This window comes from Saccopteryx leptura, chromosome 13, assembly GCF_036850995.1.
Source record: "Saccopteryx leptura isolate mSacLep1 chromosome 13, mSacLep1_pri_phased_curated, whole genome shotgun sequence".
Classification (NCBI taxonomy): domain Eukaryota; kingdom Metazoa; phylum Chordata; class Mammalia; order Chiroptera; family Emballonuridae; genus Saccopteryx; species Saccopteryx leptura.
This window is the reverse complement of record NC_089515.1, coordinates 42,988,549-43,016,465: the sequence shown is the minus strand read 5'-3', so window position 1 is coordinate 43,016,465 and position 27,917 is coordinate 42,988,549. Positions and strand designations below refer to the sequence as shown.

Below are 27,917 nucleotides of genomic sequence, written 5' to 3'. Positions count from 1 at the left end.
GGATTTTATTGTCTAGTCAAATTTTATTTATTTACTATATTCATACACTAAGTTCTAACTTTACTTTTCTCAGTGTTCCACCACCTTCAGGTCAGGTATGCAAGAAGAATGGAAAGTTTCTTTACTTGACCACATGAAAAGGCTAGGGAGGTAAAGTGACGAATTAAGTGAAGGCTGAAAGGTGCTCTGTGTATAGTTACTGTTTCCTACCTATTCATAAGTCACAATCTATTCTTTCTAACATGATTAATAAGAAGGAATTCTCCTACAAACTTAACCCTTTACGAGGGATATCATAGCCAGCCTCTTATGTCTATGAGCCCAGTTCAAGGGGCTTACAGGCTTTTCTGTGGAACTCACACCCTCTGTCTCATTTCCAAAGACATTACTACGAATCTACAGGGAAAGTACGGTACTATTATCCCTGTGCCATAAATGATAGCACACACCCAGAAAAGGGGGGATATAAGGCCAGATTAATTCAAAAAGGTCAAAGGGGGAAGTATCATTGTGCCTTTCCTTTGCGGTGACTTTGTCAACCCGCAGTTATTAGTCTTCACTGCGGTGACTTGATTAACCAGCAGCCATTGGTCTTCTTCTGCTGTGACTTTGTCAACCAGCAGTTGTGGATCTTCTTCTGCTTGACCTTGTTAGCCAGCACTAGTGGATCGGCTCCCGACACCTCACATTCTCTTACTGGGTGTTTTTTTTTTTTTAATTTTTTGTAAATTTATTTATTTTAGAAAGGAGAGAGAGGGGAAGAGAGAGAAGGGGGGGAGGAGCATGAAGTATCAACTCCCATATGTGCCTTGACCAGGCAAGCCCAGGGTTTTGAACCGGCGACCTCAGCATTTTCAGGTCGACGCTTAATCCACTGCACCACCACAGGTCAGGCTCTTACTGGGTGTTTTTAATGCTTGCTTAGTGGATCAGATAAAGCGGTGGTTTTCAACCTTTTACACTTAGGGATATGTGAAAATAGAATTATTTTAGGGACTGCTAAGGCTGAAGTCATCCTGAGCATAAGTGAATTCGACCAAGATGAATGGGTCTTATTCTTCATGCAACATCAGGGTGCTTAACTGTTTCACAGACTTGTCTGCGGACCAGTGATTGAAAACATTGAAATAAAGCATTGCTATCTTTTTTGTTTACAGAGAGAGAGAGAGAGAGAGAGAGAGAGTCAGAGAGAGGGATTGACAGGGACAGACAGATAGGAATGGAGAGATGAGAAGCATCAATCGTTAGTTTTTCGTTGCGCGTTGCAACAACTTAGTTGTTCATTGATTGCTTTCTCATGTGCCTTGACCGCGGGCCTTCAGCAGACTGAGTAACCCCTTGCTGGATCCAGCGACATTGGGCTCAAGCTGGTGAGCCTTGCTTAAACCAGATGAGCCTGCGCTCAAGCTGGCGACCTCGGGGTCTTGAACCTGGGTTCTCTGCATCCCAGACCGACGCTCTATCCACTGCGCCACCGCCTGGTCAGGCAAGCATTGCTATCTTGCCATTCATCTTGTCTCATTCATTTAGTAGTTGGAAGGAGCATTTGAGGAAAAAGAGAAGATTGATTATTGATGGGAGCAGTAGCATTGTGCAATTAATGACTTGTGAGAAAACGCAACCAAGGTTAGTTCTATGTGCAATTACAGTATGCTGAATAAGCACTGAGCTAATTATATTACGTTAAAGGTAAAAGCTAACATTAAAAATGAATGTATTGCCTGACCAGGCAGTGACGCAGTGAATAGAGCGTCTGACTGAGACGCGAAGGAACAAGGTTCGAGACCCTGAGGCAGGGGTCCCCAAACTTTTTACACAGGGGCCAGTTCACTATCCCTCAGACCGTTGGAGGGCCGGACTATAAAAAAAACTGAACAAATTCCTATGCACACTGCACACATCTTATTTTAAAGTAAAAAAACAAAACGGATGCCTGACCTGTGGTGGCGCAGTGGATGAAGCGTCAACCTGGAAATGCTGAGGTTGCCGGTTCGAAACCCTGGGCTTGCCTGGTCAGGGCACATATGGGAGTTGATGCTTCTTGCTCCCCTTTCTCTCTCTCTCTCTCTCTCCCCTCTCTATAATGAATAAATAAAATAAAAAAAAAAATAATAAAAAAAACAAAACGGGAACAAACACAATATTTAAAATAAAGAACAAGTAAATTTATAATGCAATTTGTTTATTTTATTTTACTTTTTTTTACAGAGACAGTGAGTCAGAGAGAGGGATAGACAGGGAGAGACAGACAGGAACGGAGAGAGATGAGAAGCATCAATCATCAGTTTTTCGTTGCGACACCTTAGTTGTTCATTGATTGCTTTCTCATATGTGCCTTGACTGCGGGCCTTCAGCAGACTGAGTAACCCCTTGCTGGAGCTAGCAACCTTGGGTTCAAGCTTGTGGGCTTTTTGCTCTAACCAGATGAGCCTGCGCTCAAGCTGGCGACCTCAGGGTCTCGAACCTGGGTCCTCGGCATCCCAGTCCAACGCTCTATCCACTGCGCCACCGCCTGGTCAGGCAGAACAAGTAAATTTAAATCAACAAACTGACCAGTATTTCAATGGGAACTATGGGACTGCTTTTGGCTAATGAGATGTTCAATGTCCGGTTCCGTATTTGTCACTGCTAGCTGTAATAAGTGATATGACATGCTTCCGGAGCCGTGACGCGTGCACTCAGTGTTACTGGAAGTAGTACTGTACGTGAGCGACGCCGTGCTTTGCAGTACCGCCACATACAGTACTCTCACTGACCACCAATGAAAGAGGTGCCCCTTCTGGAAGTGCGGTGGGGGCCGGATAAATGGCCTCAGGGGGCCGCAGTTTGGGGACCCCTTCCCTGAGGTCTCCAGCTTGAGCGTGAGCTCATCAGGTTTGAGCAAGGCTCCTCAGCTTGAGCCCAAGGTCGCTGGCTCGAGCAAGGGGTCACTTGGTCCACTGTAGCCCCCAGTCAAGGTACATATTGAAATCAATCAATGAACAACTAAGGAACCACAAAGAATTGATGTTTCTTATCTCTCCCTTCCTATCTGTCTATTCCTATCTGTTCCTCTCTCTGACTCTCTCTGCTGCGCGCACTCGTACACACACACACACACACACACACACACACACACACACTCACTCTCTCTCTCTCCCCCCCCCCCCATAAAGTCATGGTGCACTTTTGACTGGTCACAGGAAAGCAACAAAAGACGATAGAAATGTGAAATCTGCACCAAATGAAAGGAAAACTCTCCCAGTTTCATACCTGTTCAGTACAGTTTGCTGTGGGCTCACGCACAGATTTTTTAGGGCTCCTTAGGTAGCTATCCCATATAGCCTCTACAGACTCATCACTGACTGCTGGCCTACCAGAACGGGGTTTCCCCACCAAACTGCCTGTTTCCTTCAACTGCTTATTCCACCGAGTAATGTTATTCCTATGTGGTGGTGCTTTGTTATAAATGCACTGATATTCACATTGCACTTAGGTCACGGATTCGAATTTAGTGAGCCACAGAACACACTGAACTTTCCTCTGTACTGTCCACATCTCGACTGGCATGTCCGTGGGCTGCTCTGCTGTATACACGGTGTTATGTCATCATCTGCGCATGCACACATGCTGCCACATCATCCTACAGAAACTGGGAGGGTTTTCCTTTTATTTGGTGCAGATTTCACATTTCTTTAATTTTTTATTATTTTTTTTTTATTTATTTTTTTACGGAGGCATAGATAGGGACAGACAGGAATGGAGAGAGATGAGAAACATCAATCATTAATTTTTTTTGTGACACCTAGTTGTTCATTGATTGCTCTCATATGTGCCTTGACTGTGGGCCTTCAGCAGACCGAGTAACCCATTGCTGGTGAACTTTGCTCAAACCAGATGAGCTCGCGCTCAAGCTGGTGACCTCGGGTCTCGAACCTGGTTCCTCCGCATCCCAGTTCGATGATCTATCCACTGCGCCATCGCCTGGTCAGGTGATTTCACATTTCTGTCGTCTTTTGTTGCTTTCCTGTGACCGGTCAAAAGTGCACCATGGCTTTACAGACACACTGTGTGTGTTTGTGTATTTACCTTTTATTTGTTGGTTTGGCAAAGTTTAAATTTTGGGGCCTCCCTTTCCTGTATCAATGTGTGCTTAGGTTTTAAAAAACCTGATTTTACATTTAGCCAGAGGTGAATGGGATAATGCAGTCTAAAGTAAAAAATGTTTCTAGTATTTTCTTTCTGTTAACTTTTTTAGGATAAATATTAAAATGTGACTATATTTAACAGCTGTAGCTTTTTAAGGAAACAAATCCTGATGTACAAAACAGCATCATGTTTGTTAAAGACAGTTTCTACACTCTTGAATAGTTTGTGGGTATATGAAAATAGTATTAATATTGTAAAGTGTCAACTAGTGTGAATAACTAGTGACCATTTTCACTACTTTTGTTTTGAATAAATATATGGATGCTTTTAAAATTCTAAAATGGCCTGAGCTGTGATGGCACAGTGGATAAAGCGTCAACCTGGAAATGCTGAAGTCGCTGGTTCAAAACCCTGGGCTTGCCTGGTCAAGGCACATATGGGAGTTGATGCTTCCAGCTCCTCCCTCCTTCTCTCTGTCTCTCTCTGTCTCTCTCTCCTCTCTAAAAAAATGAATAAATAAAATAAAAATAAAATTCTAAAATGACTGAATTTGGATTTATGGAGGTGGTCAGGAACTTTATGTGTATGTACACATATCTTAGTAATATAATGCTAATACAGTTTATAAGTAAATTATGAGTCCTAGTGGTCATTTATATCCCAGAATGTTATTTTTGTTATATTGACTTCTGGCAGACTACTAAACTGGCAGGTTTTTCTCTGCTGGCAGCAAAAACACTCCAGTGAACAAATTTTAAATGACTAATGGAATAACTTAAAGTTTTGTGGTTCTTATGGTAAAGACTTTTTTCCTCTCCATTTTTTAAATTGATTTTTAGAGGTAGGGGAGGGAGAGGGAAAGAGGGTGGAGAAGCTGGAAGCATCAACTTGTAGTAGTTGCTTTCTTTATGTGCCTTGACCCAGGCAAGCCCAGGGTTGCAAACCAGCGATCAGTATTCCAGGGATCAGTATTCCAGGTCGACACTTGATCCGCTGCACCACCACAGGTCAGGCTCTTTTAGTAAGACTTTTAAATCCAAAACCAGATATTATCACTTGTTAATGACCTCCCCTGTTCATTCTAAAATTAGATTGAATTTGGCTGCTTTGAGGATTAGAAAACTTTTGATCTGTCACTTTGCTAGTTGTTTATACTCTGCAGCAAAAATACATAATTACCTTTTATTAGCTAATAAAACTTTCATGTATGTTGTCAGTTTTTTTTATTTTTAGCTGAGTTTGTTTTTGAAATGATAACTTATGACTAGTTAGACTTTGAGAAAGCACAAAATAGCATTTATTCACTGTTCTGGGGTAGCTTATCTAGCCCATTGCTTTAAGGTTTAGGGTGACCCCCTATACTTATAGTTCTTGGCTTTGTTGGACTAACTCGAGCAAATTGTGACAACTCAGCAGTTTTAAACCTCTCAAACTTACAGTTTTAGATAATGTTGCTTTAGAGAGTCACATTTTCGGGGGGTTCATTTTAGATAATGTTGCTTTAGAGCAGCGGTTCCGATTTCTTTAGGCGACCCCTGTGTTTTGGTTGTTCGACCCCTGCCGGGGTCGCGACCCACAGGTTGAGAAACCGCTGCTTTAGAGAGTCACGTTTGTGGGGGTTTGTTTTGGCCACCAAAAAGTTTTAAGTTTGGAGAGTCTGTGAAAGATTAGATACGTACTTGAAGATCATTCAGGTAGGCTAGGCTGGAAAGCTCGGTTGGTTGGAGCACCCACCTGATACGCAAAGGTTGTTGGTTCAATCCTTGGTCAGGTTACATACAGGAACAGATCGATGTTTCTGTCTCTTGCTCTCTAAAATAAAAGTCATCCTGGTATTCTCTCTTTCTTCTTTAGTATTTCTAAGTGAAAAAAATTTTTTTTATTTCAGTGTGTAAAGGTTGCCATAAAGGACAAGCAAGTGAAATACTTCATACATTACAGCGGTTGGAATAAAAAGTGAGTATTAATTCTTCAAAAACAGTCTTTATTTATAATTTACAAAGTACATTGTGTTTTTACTGGCACAAGCATATGCTTCTATATTGTTGCGCAATTTTAACATTATACATTTTGGAGCAAGGGCGAACCATTTGAATATGATGGCTATATAGTAGAAATTAGGGTATGCAGCCATTTTAAGTTTTTTGGAGTATTTCTGTGTTCTGGTATAATGTCTTATAATCATTAGTCAACCAACTTTTTTGTGTTTTTTTTTTTTTTTTTTTTTTTTACAGAGACAATGAGTCAGAGAGAGGGATAGACGGGGACAGACAGACAGGAATGGAGAGAGTTGAGAAGCATCAATCATTAGTTTTTCATTGCGCGTTGCAACACCTTAGTTGTTCATTGATTGCTTTCTCATATGTGCCTTGACCGCGGGCCTTCAGCAGACGGAGCAACCCCTTGCGGGAGCCAGTAACCTTGGGTTCAAGCTGGTGGGCTTTTGCTCAAACCAGATGAGCCGCGCTCAAGCTGGAGACCTCGGGGTCTCGAACCTGGGTCCTCTGCATCCCAGTCCGAGGCTCTCTCCACTGCGCCACTGCCTGGTCAGGCTTTTTTTGTGGTTTTGATACATTTTAGGGCAGCTTTGATATTATTATTTTGCCTTAGCATAAACTCAGTAACTACACTGCTCACAAAAATTAGGGGATATTTAAAAATGAATATGAAGCGATAATATATCCCCTAATTTTTGTGAGCAGTATATGTATGTTACGCCAAGCAATTATATTCTAAGCTGGTTGGGTTTTTCTACCTAGAAAAGGGAAAAGGATAAAAATTGCCTGATTTGGAAGTAATGACAAACTTATGTTCTGAACTTTGGGAACATAATTAAATGTTGACAGAAAGTGATTTCATGTGGTTCAGTTTTTACCATCTGGTTTAACACAGATACAGGAATTTAATTACGGGATTTAATTTTCCACCTGAAGAGTTAGACTATTTTTATTTATTTATTTATTTTTGAGCAGTAGTATATTGCTCAGTTAATGTGAGTGGACAATGTATATAGATTGGACACATTCTCGAGTGTCCAGCTTAGTGGAGCTCTTTTTCAGTGATGAGTCTTTCATCTTGGAGGCCACAGACCTGATTACTCATTTTTGATGCTTATAATGGAACAGTCTCTGATTTTTACTATTAGAGGTTTAATTTATTGATGTTTTATCCTTCAAAGATAGCACTGCCAGAAAGTGTAGTTGTTTAGGAGTTGTTTCCTAGCAACTTTCTTTTTCTAGCCACTTGGAATGCTTTGTGTTACCTGAGCTGTGCCCTGGTGCCTGGTTTTCCGTGTGTACAGTGCCATCTTTGTTGAGGACTCTATTGCCATGCAAGGAGGTTTTCTTTTTGATGATTACTGACTTTGGTCTTGTTTTATACAGTTCCTACATGACCAACTCAGGTAGTTAATATTTATTAGAAAAAAATTTCCCAAATGCTTTTAGCTAAAAAGAAATGTCAGATCTTTAACTTCATTAGTATAATTGTAGAAAGGTGGAAATCTAAAGGTGTAAAAGCACATTCTGGCAACTTACAAATTTTTTCTAGTTAATAATTAAAATATTTCTAATAAAGATAGGTTGGTAGTACTAGTAACTCAATACCAATAGCTGTAAACATAGTTTTGGGGCTTAAGTCTTTTATGTGTAATAGATATTTTATATAAAATTACATGGTAGGTGTGTAGATCTTAAAGACTTTGTTTTAAGTGGCATTTGTAGCTTATAAGAAATTGTGAAAATACCAAATTCTTGTAATTTCTTATATCATTGTTTCGAAATAACATTTTTCCTTTGTAATAGTATAGTTCAGTAACACAAATAAATGATAGGTTGTATAGATTTTTTTTATTTTCAGCTAATTTTGTATATTAATTGCTCCTTAGAAAAAGAAGAAAAAATGGCATTAAATATTAGGTCTTTATTAATATTTTCAGAGATATATTGAGAAATATTAATAATTTATATCTTCAGAGATATATTGAGGAATATTAATATATTGAGGTATATATTTGTCATTGATTTGCTATGTAGATAAATATATGTAATTTTGAAAATTTTTATTTTTACTATTTAGGGAAGCCTTTAAATATACCGATTTTGAAAGGGGGAGGAGTTACCTAGATGTCCAGCATGTGTCTGATGTTTTTATTTAGTGGTATGGAAGCAGTGTCATGGGTCAGTGTATCTTTGGGAATTTATTACAAGCTGTCTTTAGAAAATTCTGTAATTGTTTTATGCTTAATCTATGTATAAATATTTCTCAGTGTTTGGCCTTTAGTTATTATTCTAGTAGTGATGATCCTCAGAACAAAAGATGTCATTTTATTTTTCTGGTTTAGCAAGGGTTTTCAGCTTCTGACATATAAAGAAACTTTAGAATTGATTTGTTTTATAGATCAAGGTGCTTATTTAGTAGATGCATTTTATATCAAATGGGGAAGGGATTTCAAAGGTTTTTTTGCTAGAACTTTGTAGTAAGTAAAAATTGACTAGCTCTCTTTGAGAAAATGGAGTAGCTATAAGTAGATACGTAAATAAAAACCCCATTTTGTAAATGGTTTGTAGGATACCTTTTAGAAAATTACACAACAAAAGCCCAGTCTACAAATGGGAATTTTGTTTAACTTAAGTATATATTATATATGGTTTTTTAAAGCACAATAGGTAAGATATTTCTAAATTTTCAAAAACCTTATTGGAATTTGTTCACACAGACATTTAAATAATCCATTTGTAAATCTTATAGCTTAAGCTAAATTCTGCACCTAGTTACTGAGATTACTTTGTACTATGCTGTCTGTATCAGAAGTGCTGTGAGGCCCAGGCGCTCTGAAAAATCTTTGAAGACACGTGAGGATATTGTAGCCCTTTTTCCTGTTCCTGAAGGAGCTCCCTCAGTACACCACCCCCTCCTGACCTCTAGGTAAATGCATGTTTTAAAGTTTTCTCTAGGAAATCATGTTGAGGATTGCTTTTTAATTATTCTCCTTTTGGCTATCTTATATAAGAGGTCAGAGGTGGGAAATCATTAAATAAAAGACTTTGAGGATACATCTAATTGTGTCACTAAAGGAGCTCCATCAGCAGGAGGAAATTGCCACTTGGCACAAGAAGTTAAACACTCCCTAAGAAGTATCTTTTTATTTTTTCCCTTTGGAAAAAACTACGTTGTTTCAAAGGAGCTATTCTAAGTATAAGAATGCCTTAGCAGTTAGATGTTTTCAGAGGGGGGGGTGGTTAGAAAGCTCTCTTTCTGGTTATGCCTTGGAAGTTAGTGTACATTTGTGAGAGAGTAAACATGAAGGATGGTGAAGTCTGATAAACCATTGTAATACTTTAATTTACAGTTTTAGCAGAGTCATCCTAGATGGTATTATGAATATTGTAGACCTAATATGTTTCTGACATACCATGTTATCTTTTGTGTCAAACTTTGAAGTGTTTTACATGTATTGCATAATTCTCAACAATCCTATGGCATTGGTTATCCCTATTTTATAGATGATATAACTAAAGCTCGGAGAGTTCTGTTAACTTTGCTTATTACACAGCTAAGTAGCATCGTTAGTATTTTTGTTTTTACTGTGGTTTCTTTTTTATTAAGATTTTATTTATTGATTTTAGAGAGAAGATAGAGAAAGGCGAGGGGAGGAACAGGAAGCATCAATTTGAGTTGTTTCTTGGCTTGACCAGCCAAGCCCAGGGTTTTGAACTGGTGACCCTCAGCATTCCAAGTCAATGCTTTATTCATTGCACCACCACAAGTCAGAGGCTAGTTAGTTTTAGTTCTTTCAAATGTCAGCTTATTATGGTCTGCTATACCTTTTTTTTTTTTAAATTATAATTCTTTAAGGTACTGCATCTTTATTCTGTAAGGATAATTGTTTAGGAACTCTTCTGTTAAATGCCATATTCTTATGCTGTTTTGAAAAATGAATAATTTGCTTTTGGACTCTGGCAGTTTAGATTTGGAATGTGCTTTTGAGAATATGATGCTTGCTTCTTTACAGAACAGACATTTTCTTTTTTTTTTTTTTTGTATTTTTCTGAAGCTGGAAACGGGGAGAGACAGACAGACTCCCGCATGTGCCCGACCGGGATCCACCTGGCACGCCCACCAGGGGGCGATGCTCTGCCCCTCCAGGGTGTCGCTCTGCTGCAACCAGAGCCACTCTAGCGCCTAGGGCAGAGGCCAAGGAGTCATCCCCAGCGCCCGGGCCATCTTTGCTCCAATGGAGCCTCGCTGCAGGAGGGGAAGAGAGAGACAGAGAGGAAGGAGAGGGGGAGGGGTGGAGAAGCAGATGGGCGCTTCTCCTGTGTTCCCTGGCTGGGAATTGAACCCGGGACTTCTGCACGCCAGGCTGATGCTCTACCACTGAGCCAACCGGCCCAGAACAGACATTTTCACTTTAGTTGATAATGGATTTGTAGTCCTCTAGGTCATGAAATTAACTTAAAAGAAATCCAAAGTCTTGCCTGGTGGATCTCTAAAAAATAATTGAAGGACATAATCTGAATAAAAGTAAAATATTTTTGAATGACATTTTAATTTCTCTCTTTTTCAGTTGGGATGAATGGGTTCCAGAAAGCAGAGTCCTCAAATATGTGGACACCAATCTGCAGAAACAGCGAGAACTTCAGAAAGCCAATCAGTAAGTTTGTTTTGTAACGTGAGTAGAAGGAGAAATGCCTGTAAATTAATTTTTGGAAATGGAATGAATAATAAAATCATGTTGGCTGCCGGCCTATAAAATGACACTTTGTACTTGTCAACTGCTGTATTATGGTTTTGACTTGAAGTAATCACAGAAGCCTTTGCTAGAAAAGCAAGTTGCATATCTGTTATTACTTGAGTCTGTCCTTAGAGGTCGGTAGAAAGTAGCAGGATGTTACTGGAAATGTCTGTAGTTGGCAGACACTGTGGTCTTCTCTCCTGGGCTCTTTGGAAGATAGTTGTGAGGTGAGGAAACAAAACAAGGAGAAGGGGCATCCCCATTACTTTCCTTCATTTCTGGAAGCACATTGAGAAAAGGGACGCAGAAAGATGAGGTGATCCATAGGGTAATTGTTTTCATATTAAAGCTGAAATGTATGTTCAGAAAATTGAAATAGTAAAATAAGACCAAGTAAAAGAAAATATTGGGATTAGTGAATTTCAAAACAAATGGGACTTTGAATTATGTGAGATGCAATCTAGTACAGTCACTTTTTACTGTAGAGAGCAAAATCTTAGGCCCTTTACTCTTTTTTTGAATGGTTTGATTTTTGTCAATATATTACCTGTTTGTCCAACTTGTTAAAAGCTTTATATCATGATATGTATAGGCTTAGAACCGCAATTGAATATAAATTTTAAAGTGGAGTTGAGCTGTCACAGTTTCTTTTTTTACATGTGTACTCATTGTATGATGACTATGGAAATTATTTTTGAAGGGAGCAGTATGCGGAGGGGAAGATGAGAGGGGCTGCCCCAGGCAAGAAGACATCTGGTCTGCAGCAGAAAAATGTTGAAGTGTAAGAAACTGTCTTGTTTTAATTTTACATACTGTTTTATAAGTGAAATTCAAACTTGATACCCACTATCCTATATTAGGTTTTATTGAAAAGGAAACGAGCATGTTGTAACTTGAAAAATCCCAATGAGAATTTCATTCTTGGGTGTCTGGTTCTTTAAAATATTTTTGAACAATACACATTTTTTTTTAAATAAATTTTTTAAAATTTATTGATCTTTTAAATTTATTTATTTTTTACAGAGACAGAGAGTGAGTCAGAGAGAGGGATAGATAGGGACAGACAGACAGACAGGAACGGAGAGAGATGAGAAGCATCAATCATTAGTATTTCATTGCGCGTTGCAACACCTTAGTTCATTGATTGCTTTCTCATATGTGCCTTGACCGCGGGCCTTCAGCCGACTGAGTAACCCCTTGCTGGAGCCAGCGACCTTGGGTCCAAGCTGGTGGGATTTTGCCCAAACCAGATGAGCCCGCGCTCAAGCTGGCGACCTCAGGGTCTTGAACCTGGGTCCTCTGCATCCCAGTCCGACGCTCTTATCCACTGCGCCACCGCCTGGTCAGGCACAATACACATTCTTAATTTTCCTTAGCAGGTTCCTTTTTTTAGTCTCCTCCCTTGTTTTTTTAGTGAGAGAGGGACAGACAGGAAGGAAGAGAGATGAGAAGCATCAGTTCTTCGTTGTGGCACCTTCATTGTTGATTGCTTTCTCATATGTGCCTTGACTGGGAGTGGGAGGGCTGTAGCCAAGCCAGTGACCATGGGGTCGTGTCTATGATCCCACCACACTCAAGCTGGTGACCCTGCTCTCAAGCTGATGAGCCAGCCCCCAAGCTGGATAAACCCATGCTTAAACTGGCAACCTCAGGGTTTCGAACCTGGGTCCTCTGCGTCCTGGGCCAAGGCTCCATTCACTGCCCCACTGCCTGGTCAGGCAATCCTCCCCCCCTTTTAATGGTAAAATATACATAACATTTACCACTTATATATACAATTTAGTGGTGGTAAGTACATTTATAACCTGTATCTTTTAAATTGTGTGATGTGTTTTCTTTTTTTTTTTTGTATTTTTCTGAAGCTGGAAACGGGGAGAGACAGTCAGACAGACTCCCGCATGCGCCCGACCGGGATCCTCCCGGCATGCCCACCAGGGGGCGATGCTCTGCCCCTCCGGGGCGTCGCTCTGTTGCTACCAGAGCCATTCTAGCGCCTGGGGCAGAGGCCAAGGAGCCATCCCCAGCGCCCAGGTCATCTTTGCTCCAATGGAGCCTCGGCTGCGGGAGGGGAAGAGAGAGACAGAGAGGAAAGAGAGGGGGGAGGGGTGGAGAAGCAGATGGGCGCTTCTCCTGTGTTCCCTGGCCGGGAATCGAACCCGGGACTTCTGCACGCCAGGCTGACACTCTACCACTGAGCCAACCGGCCAGGGCCATGATGTGTTTTCTTTTAAAAGCATAGATTGAATTATCAGAACATACATTTTGAGGGATTTTTGGGGGGTAGATTGCTTTTTCAGCAGTGCTAAAAATATAGCTTAAGTTGAATTCACTTGAAAACTCATGGTGATAGTGTGTGAGATGTTAAGGTTTCCAGTTACTTCCCTTACTCGTAAGAAAAGGAAAACCATTCCTTGTTAATTTTAAGATTAGAACATCTCAGCATTCTTTGTGTGGAAGTCCTATACATTCATACATTGGTGTATGTCAAAAGTTTATGTAGTTGAAAGCCAGTGTAGGAATCGTAACTTAGAAAATGGAACCAGCCTGCCTGACCAGTCATAGCGCAGTAGATGGAGCGTTGCCCTGGGATGCTGAGGACCCAGGTTTGAAACTCCAAGGTCATTGGCTTAAGCAAGGGATTAGTAGTTTATCTTGAGCACGCCCCCTCCCCCTTCAAGGCATGTATGAGAAGCAATCAGTGAACAACTAAAGTGACATAACTATGAGTTGATGCTTCTCATCTCTCCCCCCTCCTGTCTTTCTCTCATTCTCTCTAAAAAAAAATTAATAAAAATATTGAGTAATTAAACCAGGTGATGTTTTTAAAAAATTCTTTCATTTTAATTTGAGATTTTGACATTTTTAATATCTAGTTTTACCCTATTTCATCTTTAGTATTATTTGATCTTTAGCTTTCTCTAAATGTAAGTGTTACTGGTTAGAAAATACCGTTAACTTTGAACAACATATGTCCACCTATACACAGAATTTTTTCAGTTAATATCTACAGTAATTTTAGTTTGTGGTTGGGAATCTGCAAATGTAGAGGGCTAGCTGTATGCATTGTTCTACACCATTTTATATAGGGACTTGAGCATTCTGGTTTTTAATATCTGGAGAGGGTCCTGGAACCAGTTCCCCTCTGATACTGAGAGATGACTATAGTTATTTTGGGAGGGGTCAAAAGTTATATGTAGATTTCCGACTGCTCTGAGGGATTGATGCCTCTTACCCACACTTCTCTCAACCTGGTGGGTCAGCTGTATTAGGAAAACCAGATTTTTTACTTTGTTGATATTTAGGTCCTTAAGCTAGGGTGCTCATTGTTTTGTTTTTAGATTGATTTTAGGGGAGAGGGGGGGCAGGAGGAGCAGGAAGCAACAACTTAGTTGCTTCTCGTATGTGTCTTGACTGGGCAAACCCAGGGTTTTGAACCAGTGACCTCAGCATTCCAGGTTGATGCTTTATCCATTACACTGCCACAGGTCAGGCCGAGTGCTTATTCTTTCTAAACTAATAGTGATGAATACATGTGAATTTTGTTAGCACTTGGCCTCAAAAGGCTATTATTTGGTTAATTATTTAGTGAAATGGTTTTTTTTCTTTTAAATGAGAGAAGGGGAGATAGGGAGACAGACTCTCACATGTGCCTCTATCAGGATCCACTCAGCAACTCTGTCTGGAGCTGACACACAAACCAGACAGAGTTTGGTTAAACTCTGTCAGCCTAGCTATTTTTAGTGCCTGGGGCTGATACACAAACCAATTGATCTTCTGGCTGCAGGAGGGAGAGAGAAGCAGATGTTCACTTCTCTTGTGAGCCCTGAATGGGAATCGAACCCGAGATATCCATCTGCTGGGCTGATGCTTTATTCACTGAGCTGCTGGCCATGGCCAAAATGATTTTTCTTAAGAATGACTTAAGACTTAAGTTTATTATTTTTAATTTATTTATTGATTTTAGAGAGACAGAGACATAAACATTGATCTGTTCCTGAATGTACCCCAACCAGGAATTGAACCTACAATCTTGGTGTATGGAGACGATTCTCTAACCAACCGAGCTATACAACTAGGGCTTAATTTATTTAAAGTAAATTGAATCTAAGAGCTTATATTTTGACTATATAATATTTAGTTATAGGGCTTAGAAAGAGGAATACAAATAGAATATCAGCAGTTGATTATATGAAATCTGTTGCACAGATTGAGAACTAACTTGCATGTTTAAGTAATACAAGCAGGAAGGTTGAAGCAAGAATGTCCAGAAGTCCTTAGTACTGGGATTCATTGAAGAATAGTTTATAATTTTTTTCTTTAGTGTTGTAAACAGTTGTCCATATTTTTCTTTAATTTTATGGTATGGACTAGGTAATGAATGAGTGTTGGACCCCAGTGTTCTTGACATGTACAAGTAAAAGTTTATGGCTTAATCTGAAACAGATACTGCCTAGAAAATGTTTGTGTTGCCGAAGTTAACCTGAGAGAGCAGGAAAGCCGCTGTACTTTCAGATAGCCAGATTTTTGTGTTTATAATGAAGCATAAGTTAATTTGAGTTGTAAATGAACCCTAAATTAAATGAATATAGTTAGTAACATTTAGAAATCTTAGTTAAAGCTGTAGAAAATTTAGCATATTCAGATGTAATCCATAATCATGGGCTTTGCAAACTTGGAATTCTAGAAATAAATATGACTAAAACAAAAATTAGTAACTTATTGCATGACCAGGTAGTAGCACAGTAGATATAGCCTGGGACACTGAGGACCCAGGTTTGAAACCTTGAGGTCACCAGCTTAAGCACAGTTTCACCTGCCTTTAGTGTGGGATCATAAACATGACTCCATAGTCACTGGCCTGAGCCCAAAGGTCTCTCTGGTTTGAAGCCAGTGGTCTCTGGCTTGAGCAAGGAAGGGGGGGTCCTGGCTTTGCTAGAGCTCTCTGGTCAAGGCATGTATGAGAAGCAATCAGTGAACAATTAAGAATGCCACAACTACAAGTTGATGCTTGTGATGTTTCTCCCTGTCTCTCACTAAAAAAAAAAAAAAAAAAAAAAGGCAATATACTGTTTGGCAGCATATAAATAGAAATAAGTTGCTATTAGAATGCTATTAGAAATGGTAGCCATGCCTGACCAGGCAGTGGCGCAGTGGATAGAGCGTCAGACTGGGACACAGAGGACCCAGGTTCAAAACCCTGAGGTCGCTGGCACGAAGTGTGGGCTCATTCAGCTTGAGCATGGGCTTGCCAGCTTGAGCAAGAGGTAACTAGCTTGAGCGAGGGATCATAGACATGACCCCATGGTTGCTGGCTTGAAGCCCAAGGTCGCTGGCTTGAGCAAGGAGTCACTTGCTCTGCTATAGCCCCCCAATCAAGGCACATAGACGAAAGCAGTCAGTGAACAACTAAGGAGCTGCAGCGAAGAATTGATGCTTCTCATCTCTTTCTGGCTGTCTCTCTCTGTCTCTGTCACCCCCCCCCCCCCAAAAAAAAAAAAATGATAACCAGGCCCTGGCCAGTTTGCTCAGTGGGGATAGAGTGTCAGCCTGGTGTATGGGTATCAGGATTAGATTCTCAGCCAGGCCACACAAGAGAAGGAATCATCTGCTTCTCTCCCTTACCCCTCCCCCTTCTCTCCCTCTTCCTCCCTCTCTCGCAGCCAATGGCTTGATTGGTTCATGCGTTGGTCCCAGGTGTTGATAGTTGGGTCCAAGTACATCAGCCTCAGGTGCTAAAAATAAGCCTGGAGTTCAGATGGGGGTGTTTGGTGGATCCCAGTTGAGGTACATGTAGGAGTCTGTATCACTATCTCCTAATCTCTCAATTTAAAAAAGAAAGAAATAGCCTGACTAGGCGGTGGCGCAGTGGATAGAGCGTCGGACTGGGATGCAGAGGACCCAGCTTCGAGACCCCGAGCTCACCAGCTTGAGCGCGGGCTCATCTGGTTTGGGCAAAAGCCCACCAGCTTGAACCCAAGGTCGCTGGCTCCAGCAAGGGGTTACTCGGTCTGCTGAAGGCCCACGGTAAAGGCACGTATGAGAAAGCAATCAATGAACAACTAAGGTGTTGCAATGCGCAATGAAAAACTAATGATTGATGCTTCTCATCTCCCTCCGTTCCTGTCTGTCTGTCCCTGTCTATCCCTCTCTCTGACTCACTCTCTGTCTCTATAAAAAATAAATAAATAAAATTAAAAATATATATATAAAAGAAAGAAATAGTAACCAGCCTGATCTGTGGTGGAATAGCCCCAGAATGCTGAGGTCATAGGGCAGTGCCCCGAGGTTGCTGGTTCTGAGTGCAAGCTTATCAGTATGGGTGTGGGGATAGGGTGTGGGGGGAGGATTGTCCACTTGAGCCCAAGGGTCGCTGGCTTGAGCACTGGCTCAGCCCTGGTCAAAGCTCTTGTATAAGAAGCAGTCAATGTAGTAAGTAAAAGGAAAGCAACTGCAAGTTAGTGCTTCTTGCTCTCCTCTCTCAGAAGCAGTCCATGCACAACTAAAGTAAAAGCAATTAGGAGTTCATGCTTTTCGCCTCCTCTCTCCATTCCTGTCTCAGAAAAGAAAATGAAAAACTTGATAACTATGTGGAAGGAGATATTAGCTATAGTCTGCGTGTGGGAGAATGCAATGTTTGGTGTGAAAAGAAGTATAGTTTAGAGGAAAAAAAGTGAATTCAGTTTGGATCTTTGAGAGTTGAGTACTAAAACCAGTTTGTCTTAAAACTTAGAAATCTAAAGTTAATATGCTGATACTAAAGTAATTAGGGAAATAATTGGAACTTTATTTTTGATGAAAGTAATGTAAATCTTTGTAAACTATAACTTACTGTAACCTTACATGTTAAATAATATAACCCTGGAAAGAAGTCTCTCGATGTGTTCTTGGTTTATTTTTATATTATGTGAAGGGAGATATGAATTTAACCAGCTGTCGAAAAAAATCCTGTGTCTGAGCAGGAAACTACTCAGTGTCTGATTTTTATCATTTAAGGCAATATTTCTTTAGGAACTTAACTCTGATAAAAGGGAATTGAAACAAGCAGTTTTATTTAGCAATAATTCTTTACCTTCTTTTTCTTTCCTCTTTTTTAGGAAAACAAAAAAGAACAAACAGAAAAGTAAGTATTAATTTTGTTAAAATTATTTTATCTTTATAATGTTGAATTTTGAATTGACTGTTAAAAGTTAAACAGTTTTTTTATCCTTGACTGGTGGTGGTGCTATGGATAGAACATTGTTCTGGGTTGCTGAGGACCCAAGTTTGAAAACCCAAGGTTGGCCCTGGCTGGTTGGCTCAGTGGTAGAGCGTTGGCCTGGCGTGCAGGAGTCCCGGGTTCGATTCCCAGCCAGGGCACACAGGAGAGGTGTCCATCTGCTTCTCGACCCCTCCCCCTCTTCTTCCGCTCTGTCTCTCTCTTCCCCTCCTGCAGCCAAGGCTTCATTGGAGCAAAGTTGGCCCGGGCGCTGAGGATGGCTCCATGGCCTCTGCCTTAGGCGCTAGAATGGCTCTGGTTACAATGGAGCAATGCCCCAGATGGGCAGAGCATCGCCCCCTGGTGGGCGTGCCAGGTGGATCCCCGTTGGGCGCATGCGGGAGTCTGTCTGACTGCCTCCCCGTTTTCAACTTCAGAAAAATACAAAGAAAAAAAAGAAAAGAAAACCCAAGGTTGCTGATTTGAGGGCAGTTGTCGCCAGCTCGAGCGAGGATCAGATCATCAACATGATCCCATGGTTGCTGGCCTGAGCCCAAAGGTTGCTGGCTTGAAGCCTAATGTTGCTGGCTTGAGCAAGGGGTCATTGGCTCAACTGGACCCCCCCCCAAATGCTGCAGTTACAAGTTGATGCTTCTCATATCTTTCTTTTGCATGCGTGCACACAAAAAAAAATGAGGTATTTTTTTTAGAGTAAGCTTATGTTTATTGATGGTTTTAAATATGAATCAGCATTATAGGTACATAGCAGTACAAGCCTAACTCTGGTATTCTCTTTTTTTTTTTAATTTTTTTAATTTTTATTTATTTATTTACAGGGACAGAGAGAGTCAGATAGAGGGATAGATAGGGAGAGACAGACAGGAATGGAGAGAGATGAGAAGCATCAATCAGTTTTTCGTTGCGACACCGTAGTTGTTCATTGATTGCTTTCTCATATGTGCCATGACTGCGGGCCTTCAGCAGACTGAGCAACCCCCTGCTCGAGCCAGTGACCTTGGGTCCATGCTAGTGAGCTTTTTGCTCAAGCCAGATGAGCCCGCACTCAAGCTGGCAACCCCGGGGTCTCGAACCTGGGTCCTTCCGCATCCCAGTCCGACGCTCTATCCACTGCGCCACCGCCTGGTCAGGCTCTGGTATTCTCTTTACCATGGAGAAACCTATAAGCATTCATTATTTCATGTTCTTTATTAATGACTAACCCCGAAGATGTAATTTGGTGCCCTGTCCAATTGGCTCTGTGGTAGAGGGTTGGCCTGGTGTATGGAAGTCCCAGGTTCAATTCCTAGTCAGGGCACACAGGAGAAGCAACCATCTGATTCTCCATTCCTCCACCTCGCTTCTCTCTCTCTATTTTCCCCCTTTTCCCCTACAGCCATGGCTCAAGCAGTTTGGGCAAGTTGGCCCTGGTGTTGAGGATGGCTCCATGGTCTCTGCCTCGGGTGCTAAAACGGCTCCTGTTGCAACAGAGCCAGGGCCCCAGGTGGGCAGAGCATCGCCCTGTAGTGGGCTTGCCGGGTAGATCCCTGTTGGAGCACATGCAGGAGTCTGACTCTGCCTCCCCTCTTCTCTCTGAAATAAAAAAAAGAAAGAAATTAAGATGGCAATATTAAATTTTGTCTTACAACTAAATGGTAGAGGTGTTCATCGATATATTTTTGGTAGGAATATGATTCTTTAACATAGATTCAAGTAACACCCACATAATGGGAAAATGAAAAGAAGGGTGTGTCATGAGAGACTTTTCCTTAAGAGTTTCTCGTTTAATAAGTTAAAATGTTCTTTTTTACCTTCATTTGTATAGCACCTGGAAACGGAGATGGTGGCAGCACCAGTGAGACACCTCAGCCTCCTCGCAAGAAAAGAGCTCGAGTGGATCCTACTGTTGAAAACGTGAGTTTTCCCTTAAGTTTATGATTAGCATTTAGAATTTTTAGTCAGTCTTACTCATGTTACAACATAATAAAACAGAACTTTGAGTCTCAAAAGCATTGCTAAAACATCATTAAGGACTGAAATAAAAATACTCCCCTTTTTTGGATACAGGATATATTTTGTTGTTTTGTTTTTGTTTTAACTTTTAACTCTTAGTGATGTACTTTTTGCTAGATACCCCTCCCCCCAGCTTATCATCAGATGTTTGTAAGCTCTGTGTTCATGTCCAGGACTAAATGTTCTTTGGTGTTGAGTTGTGCAGCAGGTCCTCGAATAACTCATTTTGTTTAATGACGTTTTGTTATTATGTTGTTGAGATGCTATAGGGCCCCAACTTTTTTTATATCAACTAGCCTATGATCAAATTGGTTTTAGTATACATAGTTTGCTTCAAGTTAAAGAACATCCTGATGACCTTAAATGAGGACTTAGTATATATATACTGCTCACAAAAATTAGGGGATATCCCCAAAATGAAGTGATAAAATATCCCCTAATTTTTTTCTTCTTCTTCTTAAGATTTTATTTATTGTTTGACCAGGTGGTGACACAGTGATAGAGCACTGGCCTGGGACACTGAGGACCCAGGTTCGAAACTACAAGGTCACCTGCTTAAGTACAGGTTGATCTAGCATGAGCACGGGCTCACCAGCTTGAGTGCAGGGTTGCCAGGCTTGAGTGGGATCATACACATGACCCCATGGTTGCTGGCTTGAGCCCAAAGGTCGCTGGCTTGAAGCCCACGGTTGCTGGCGTGAGCCCAAGGTCACTGGCTTGGCTCAGCTGGTGCCCCCCAGTCAAGGCACATATGAGAAAGCAATCAATGAACAACTAAAGTGACACAACTACAAGTAGATGCTTCTCATCTCTCCCTTCCTGTATGTCTGTCTCTCTATTTCTCTCTAAAAAAAAAAAAAAAAGAAGAATTTTATTTATTGACTTGAGAGAGAGAGAGAGAGACAGGGGAGGAGTGGGAAGCATTAGCATATAATTGCCTCTTGTATGTGCTTTGACTGGGCAAGCTTGGGGATTTGAACCAGCAATCTCAGCATTCCAGATCGACGCTTTATCCACTGCACTACCACAGGTCAGGCAAGAAGAGTTTTTTTTAAAAAATCTGAAATGTGCCTGACCAGGCGGTGGCGCAGTGGATAGAGCGTCTGACTGGGAATATCCCCTAATTTTTGTGAGCAGTATATTAAATGACTTAGTATGTCCCAAGATGACTTAATAAACTGATAAAAAATATTGTGGAAACCTATTCTGTGTGGGTGGGGGTATAATAGCTTCAGATTCTTTATTAACTGATAAAAAGTCTCATTTCTAATTTACTATGTTTATAACTCCCAAAGTTATGAATTATAACTCTGAAAGTAGGGTTATAATTCTTATCTGACATTTCACATTTCTGAAGCTGATGTTATAAAGCAGTGTTATACTTATAAAGTGGAATGTTTTCAAAATCAGGCATCTTTGAACAGTTATTGAAGACTTAGTTAGAATATTGAATTTTCTGTTTTAGAGATATAACTAAGATAGTTGTATTTGGAATAGTCTATATATCAACAATAAATATGAAAACACTAAAAGCACAACAAATAAACACTAAAAGTGCTCATTTACAGAAAATGGGAATTTGCTAAAGAATTTTTGCTTTCACAGCAAAATATTCAGACCAACTCTCTATCAAGGATAGATTGCTATTTCCCAGCAGCTAGCTTTATGGTCTTTTCATTTATGATTTTTGAAGTGATAATCTGACAGCCTGTTTGAGTACTCTATACCCAGTGCTTCTCAAGGCCAAGAAAAGTCTTGTCTTTCAGAATAGCCATTCAGTAAGAAAAGACCTTTTAGAATATTTTCCTTTTTCCATTTAGGAGGAAACATTCATGAACAGAGTTGAAGTTAAAGTAAAGATTCCTGAAGAACTAAAACCATGGCTTGTTGATGACTGGGACTTAATTACCCGGCAGAAACAGGTAACTTGAAAATTACACTGATTATAATATAGATGTGTTCTTTCTGGTTTGAAAAAAACTTTTAAAGGAAAAGGTTGTATAGATGATCATAATATTGAAATTGTGTGACTAATGAATGCTTTATTTCAGAAACTGAACAATTTGATAATCTGAAAGAATGATTTGGGGAGGAATAAAGTATATAAAAGTTCGTGAGGTTATAATGATAAAAAGTGGAGATAACTCATTTTGGAGGTCCTTCACCTCAAGCAATTCTTTTTCTTTTTTCTTTTTTTTACAGGGACAGATAGAGGGATAGACAGGGACAGACAGACAGGAACGGAGAGATGAGAAGCATCAATCATTAATTTTTCGTTGCGCATTGCAATACCTTAGTTGTTCATTGATTGCTTTCTCATATGTGCCTTGACCGTGGGCCTTCAGCAGACCGAGTAACCCCTTGCTGGAGCCAGCAACCTTGGGCTCAAGCTGATGAGCTTTTGCTCAAACCAGATGAGCCCTCACTCAAGCTGGCAACCTCGGGGGTCTCGAACCTGGGTCTTCCGCATCCCAGTCTGATGCTCTATCCACTGCGCCACCGCTCAGTCAGGCTCAAGCAATTCTTTACCAATTCTGAAAAAATAGGTAAAGGCAAGCATGGGTTTCCTGTCATAACTGTCATTGAAAATGGGACATCCCCACATATGTCACTACTAGTGGAATATAATAGGAAGCACACAATGCCACCTGTAAGGTATTCATGGCCTCCAGAAGCACCCAAATCCAGTCAAGTTTCTAGGTCTAGCTACTGAGATATATTGTGTAACACGACAAGGATGCAGACGTCAAACTCCAGAATGAAGAACTCTATAAGACGAACCAATTTCTTGTAACAAATGGCGTGGGGAGGGTTGGGGAAGAGTAGAGACTTCGTGAGAATTACGAGACTTAAGGCAGGTAAATCATATACAGCATGTAGACTTCATTTGATTCTTGATTTGTGTCTGGCTAAACTGGTACGATTGAAACCTTGGCTCTACCATTTACATCTGAGTTGGGACAAGTTACCTAGCCTTTTTATATTTTGGTTCCCACATTTAGTGGAGTTAATAACATCTGCCTTATGGTTGATAAGATGAAAACATTGTTAATGCTCCGGACCGGGTCTGGTACGTGATACACATAGAGTAAGTGATTGATAACATGGAGATACATTTATGTATGGTGTGTTCCAGATATAGTGGTAGTTTATGTGTGTCCAATTGGTCACCATAGAGCTGTGCTATCCAATATTGCAGTCACTAGCCATATTTGGCTATTTAACTGAAGGTAAGTAAAATTAAAATTTCAGTTCCTTGACCCCATTAGCCATATTTCAAATGCTGAACAGTGTTTTTTATTTCTTTGCAATACTGTTGGTTGATCTTTTATCATTGAACCTTTAGAAAAGTTATATTAAAGCATTTAAGCTTTGCTAGTGTAATTTAAAAAAAACAACAACTCGTATTCAAGTGTATTTTTGTTTTTATAGCTCTTCTATCTTCCTGCCAAGAAGAACGTGGATTCCATTCTGGAGGATTATGCAAATTACAAGAAATCTCGAGGAAACACAGATAATAAGTAGGAATATACACATGTTTGAAGTATATCCAAAGACTTTTTTTTTTTAGAGGAGAGAGATGAGAAGCATCAACTCATAGTTGTGGCCCTTTAGTTGTTCATTGATTGCTTCTCATATGCGCCTTGACTTGGTGGCTCCACCCAAGCCAGTGACCCCTTGTTCAAGCCAGCAGCTTGGACGTCAAGCCAGCAATCTTTGTGTTCAAGCTGGTGAGCCTGTGCTCAAGCTGTTAACCTCAGGGTTTCGAATCTTGGACCTCAGTGTCCCAGGTTGACACTATCCATTGTACCACCACCGGTTAGACCCAAAGTCATTTTTCTTTCAAATATTTTTTTTTTAAATAAGTTCTCTGAAATGTGTACCTACTTTAATACCATTAAATACTAGCAAAATTGAATTTCATTGACATGGGTTTGGCTGTTAGAGTTTTTCTTCCGATTGGAAATATTTTAGGTAAAATTGAAGCTATTATAAATATATATTTAACCATGTACATATATAACCATTTAAAAGCAGTTTTTAAAAAAATATTAAAGCCACTTTTAGCTTGAAGGGAGCCTTGAACTTAATCCTTATGCTTGTGTTGGTTGAATTAATCCCCATCTCTCAGATCTTTTCAATGACCTGTTTTGGAAGTAAATTATTTTTGCTCATTTATTAGGGAGTATGCTGTTAATGAAGTTGTGGCAGGGATAAAGGAATACTTCAATGTGATGTTGGGCACTCAGCTGCTCTACAAATTTGAGAGACCACAGTATGCTGAGATCCTTGCGGACCACCCTGATGCACCTATGTCCCAGGTGTATGGAGCGCCACATCTACTGAGATTATTTGGTAATACGCCATTTAGAAAACAAAATTTTACTTTCTTTCCTCATTGATATCAAGGAGTAACAAAATAACATTCCATTCTAATTTAAACTTTTATTTAAAATGATGAATGCATGTCAAAGTTTTTGTAAAAATCAGGAGTTTCTGAAATCATGTATTTAAAAGAATTGGTGATGGTTAGTTACATTTGCTCACATAATTAAAATTATTTGTAATGCTACCTTGGATGTAATTTGACCAGATTATTTTGTTTAAATAGTACGAATTGGCGCAATGCTGGCCTACACACCTCTGGATGAGAAGAGCCTTGCTTTATTACTGAATTATCTTCATGATTTCCTAAAGTAAGTGCGAGGGTATGCTTGAAATGAAAAACATGCCTTACTCTGATAGATTGACACTATAGATAGTGAAGTATAAAACTGAAGTAAATAAAACAATGGTATTGGTACAGGAGTAGTTATGGTAATGGAATAAGGTACCAAATGTATGGGAATATCAGACGTGATAGAAGCTAGTGGAATGATGGAATACTAGAAAATTGGAGCAATGGGCTAGTCTTTAGAAAGAAACAAAGTTAGGTCCACACTATTGTTAAGCATAAAAATTTTAGATGAATCGAAAATTTAAATTGTGAAGACTCCCCTGGCCGGTTGGCTCAGTGGTAGAGCGTTGGCCTGGCGTGTGGGAGTCTGGTTCGATTCCCAGCCAGGGCATACAGGAGAAGTGCCCATCTGCTTCTCCACCCCTCCCCTTCTCCTTTGTCTCTCTCTTCCCCTCCCGCAAAGTTGGCCGGGGTGCTGGGGATGGCCCTATGACCTCTACCTCAGGCGCTAGAATGGCTCTGATTGCAGCAGAGCAAGGCCCCCTGGTGGGCATGCCGGGTGGATCCTGGTCAGGCACATGCGGGAGTCTGACTGCCTCCCTGTTTCCAACTTCAGAAAAATACAAAAAAAAAATAAATAAATTGTGAAGACTAAGAGAATGAAGGGGGAAATGTAGGGCAGTATTTTTATAACTTTTATAGTGAGAATGGTCTTTCTAAAAATTCAGTGATACAGAAAATGATTGATAAATTTGACTACCAGTATATAAAATTCTATGTGATAAGAATATGGTCTTAAAGATGAAAGGAATAGATCTTACATATATGTTAAAGGACCTGGTAACTTTAACACACAAAAGAGTTCTTGCAGTAAGGAAAAAGATGAAAGAAACAGTGATAAGTAGGACATCGGAAATTCAAAGACATGGAAGTATAAAAGGTGTTGAACATTAAGACCAGGTATCTCTTTTTAGTTTTATCTAAAAATAAAAAGGTTGAAGAAACGGGGGAAAGGCTAGATGGGTTTCCACAGGATTTAGTAGGGCATTTGAAAAGCTATGCTTTTGGGAACTTACCCTATAGAAATATTAAGTGCAAAAAGAGTTCCAAGCAATTTGCAGTAGAGAATATGGTGTGATTCTCCTCATTTGTAGAGAAACATTTTTAGTTTTTGGGAAACATCTGGAGAAGTCTGGCTCATACTTAACAGTGGATTATTTCTTGGGCATAGTACTGAAAGGAGAGGTTGAAGTTTTCTGTTTCCACTTTACACATTTCTGTATTTGAAAAAAAATTTTTTTTAATTGTGAGACAGAGAGGGACAGATAGGAACAGACGGGCAGGAAGGGAGAAAGATGAGAAGCATCAATTCTTTGTGGTGGCACATTACTGATAGTTGTTCATTGATTGCTTTCTCATGTGTCTTGGCGGGGTGGGGGTGGGCAGGGGGCTACAGCAGAGTGAGTGACCTCTTGCTCAAGCCAGATGAGCTTGTGCTCTAGCGGCAACCTCAGGATTTCAAACCTGGGTCCTCTGCGTCCATGTCCAATGTTCTGTCCACAGCACCACTGCCTGGTCAGGCTGTATTTGAATTTTATTTTTTGGATTTTCCTGAAGTGAGAAGTGGGGAAGCAGAGACAGACTCCTGCATGCGCCAGACTGGGATCTACCCGTCAAACCCACCAGGGGGCAATGCTCTGCCCCTCTGGAGAGTTTGCTGCATTGCAACACGAGTCATTCTAGCACCTGAGGTGGAGGCCGTGGAGCCGTCCTCAGTGCCCAGGCCAACTTTGCTCCAATGGAGGGGAAGAGACAGAAAGAAGGAGAGTGGGAGGAGTTGAGAAGCAGATGGGTGCTTCTCCTGTGTGCCCTGAGCCGGGAATCAAACCTGGGACTTCCACACACTGGGCTGACACTCTACCACTGAGCCAACCAGCCAGGGCCTCTTTTTTTATATATAATAAAAAATTTAAAAATGCAACGTGAGCCTAGGAACTTAAATAGCTTTATAATCTTTGATCAGTGATAAATACCTTTCTTTACTTCTATTTTTTATAACATGAAACTGCTCTATTACTTGACATTTCAGGTTACTTTGATTTTTATGGTTGGTGTTCACTTCAAGTTTACTTGTCAGTTTCTGAATATATTTAATTTGAATAAAGAATAAACACCAAATGTTATTCTTTGAGGGTAACACCATGACCTTTCCTTAAAAGATAGAGTTGAAGCTCTCAAGTTGGTATTAAGATAACTCTTCTTGCTGTTTTGAAATTAGGGGAGTAATTCTGGACTTCATTTTCTATGCATTGTTACCTGGTATATATCTCTATTATTGTTAGTTGTAATTATATGGTTTTATTATGAAGTTGTGATTATTTTAGAATATATTAATGTTTGTATGACTTTTGTATATAATAAATGAGAAGAAACTTGAATCAACACATATTTCTTTTTCATTTGTAACGAGGAACATTTTATTTTCAGATACCTGGCAAAGAATTCTGCAACTTTGTTTAGTGCCAGCGATTATGAAGTGGCTCCTCCTGAGTACCACCGGAAAGCGGTGTGAGGCGCATACTACAGTTACGTTTGGATCTCTGTAACACATTTCTGTTCTTAGTCCTCCTGTACAAATGATGTACTTTGAAAATGTTAGTGTATAACAGAGTTGATGTTTGTTTTCTGTTTGAGTTAAACAGAGAAAATAAAAGGGGTTATAGCTCCTTTTTTCTTTTTCTTTTCATTTTTTAAATTTTATTTCAAAGTTGCTACCAGTGTATTGATGGACAATGGAGAGACATACTGTAGAGTGTTCTTTTGCCTAGTTGACAAAGCTGCTTTTGAATGCTGGTGGTTCTATTCCTTTGACACTACGCACTTTTATAATATGTGTTAATGCTATATGACAAAATGCTCTGATTCCTAGTGCCAAAGGTCCAATTCAGTGTATATAACTGATCACACTCATCCATTTGTGCTCTTTTTTTTTTTATTGGTGCTTAAAGTAAAGAGCTTATCCTTTGCAAGTCATCCACATTGTTCCTTAGGCATTTTATCTACTCAGATTGTTGAAGAGTGGTGGCTTGTTTATGGTTTTTGTATTTGTGTCTAATGCACGTTTTAACATGATAGGCGCAATGCATTGTGTAGCTACAGTTTTCTGGAAA

The 27,917-nt window shown here is 40.1% G+C and overlaps 1 protein-coding gene across 4 annotated transcripts in view; it reads left to right on the top strand.

Annotated features, from left to right (window-relative positions):
* MORF4L1 (mortality factor 4 like 1) overlaps nucleotides 1–27,477 on the top strand; it is a 42,140-nt gene extending 14,663 nt beyond the window's left edge. Inside the window, exons 3-13 of one of the 4 annotated variants that reach the window (XM_066354560.1) lie at nucleotides 6,017–6,084; nucleotides 8,938–9,054; nucleotides 10,697–10,783; nucleotides 11,565–11,645; nucleotides 17,959–17,984; nucleotides 19,882–19,970; nucleotides 21,890–21,991; nucleotides 23,502–23,590; nucleotides 24,253–24,425; nucleotides 24,682–24,766; nucleotides 27,235–27,477. In XM_066354560.1, coding sequence (XP_066210657.1) covers nucleotides 6,017–6,084; nucleotides 8,938–9,054; nucleotides 10,697–10,783; nucleotides 11,565–11,645; nucleotides 17,959–17,984; nucleotides 19,882–19,970; nucleotides 21,890–21,991; nucleotides 23,502–23,590; nucleotides 24,253–24,425; nucleotides 24,682–24,766; nucleotides 27,235–27,319 — 1,002 coding nt within the window. In that variant the 3' untranslated portion in view covers nucleotides 27,320–27,477. Of the gene's footprint in view, nucleotides 1–6,016; nucleotides 6,085–8,937; nucleotides 9,055–10,696; nucleotides 10,788–11,564; nucleotides 11,646–17,958; nucleotides 17,985–19,881; nucleotides 19,971–21,889; nucleotides 21,992–23,501; nucleotides 23,591–24,252; nucleotides 24,426–24,681; nucleotides 24,767–27,234 lie in introns of those variants that run through there. The other 3 variants (XM_066354561.1, XM_066354562.1, XM_066354563.1) reach the window with 3 other exon arrangements.
* Nucleotides 27,478–27,917: the final 440 nt, after the last annotated feature.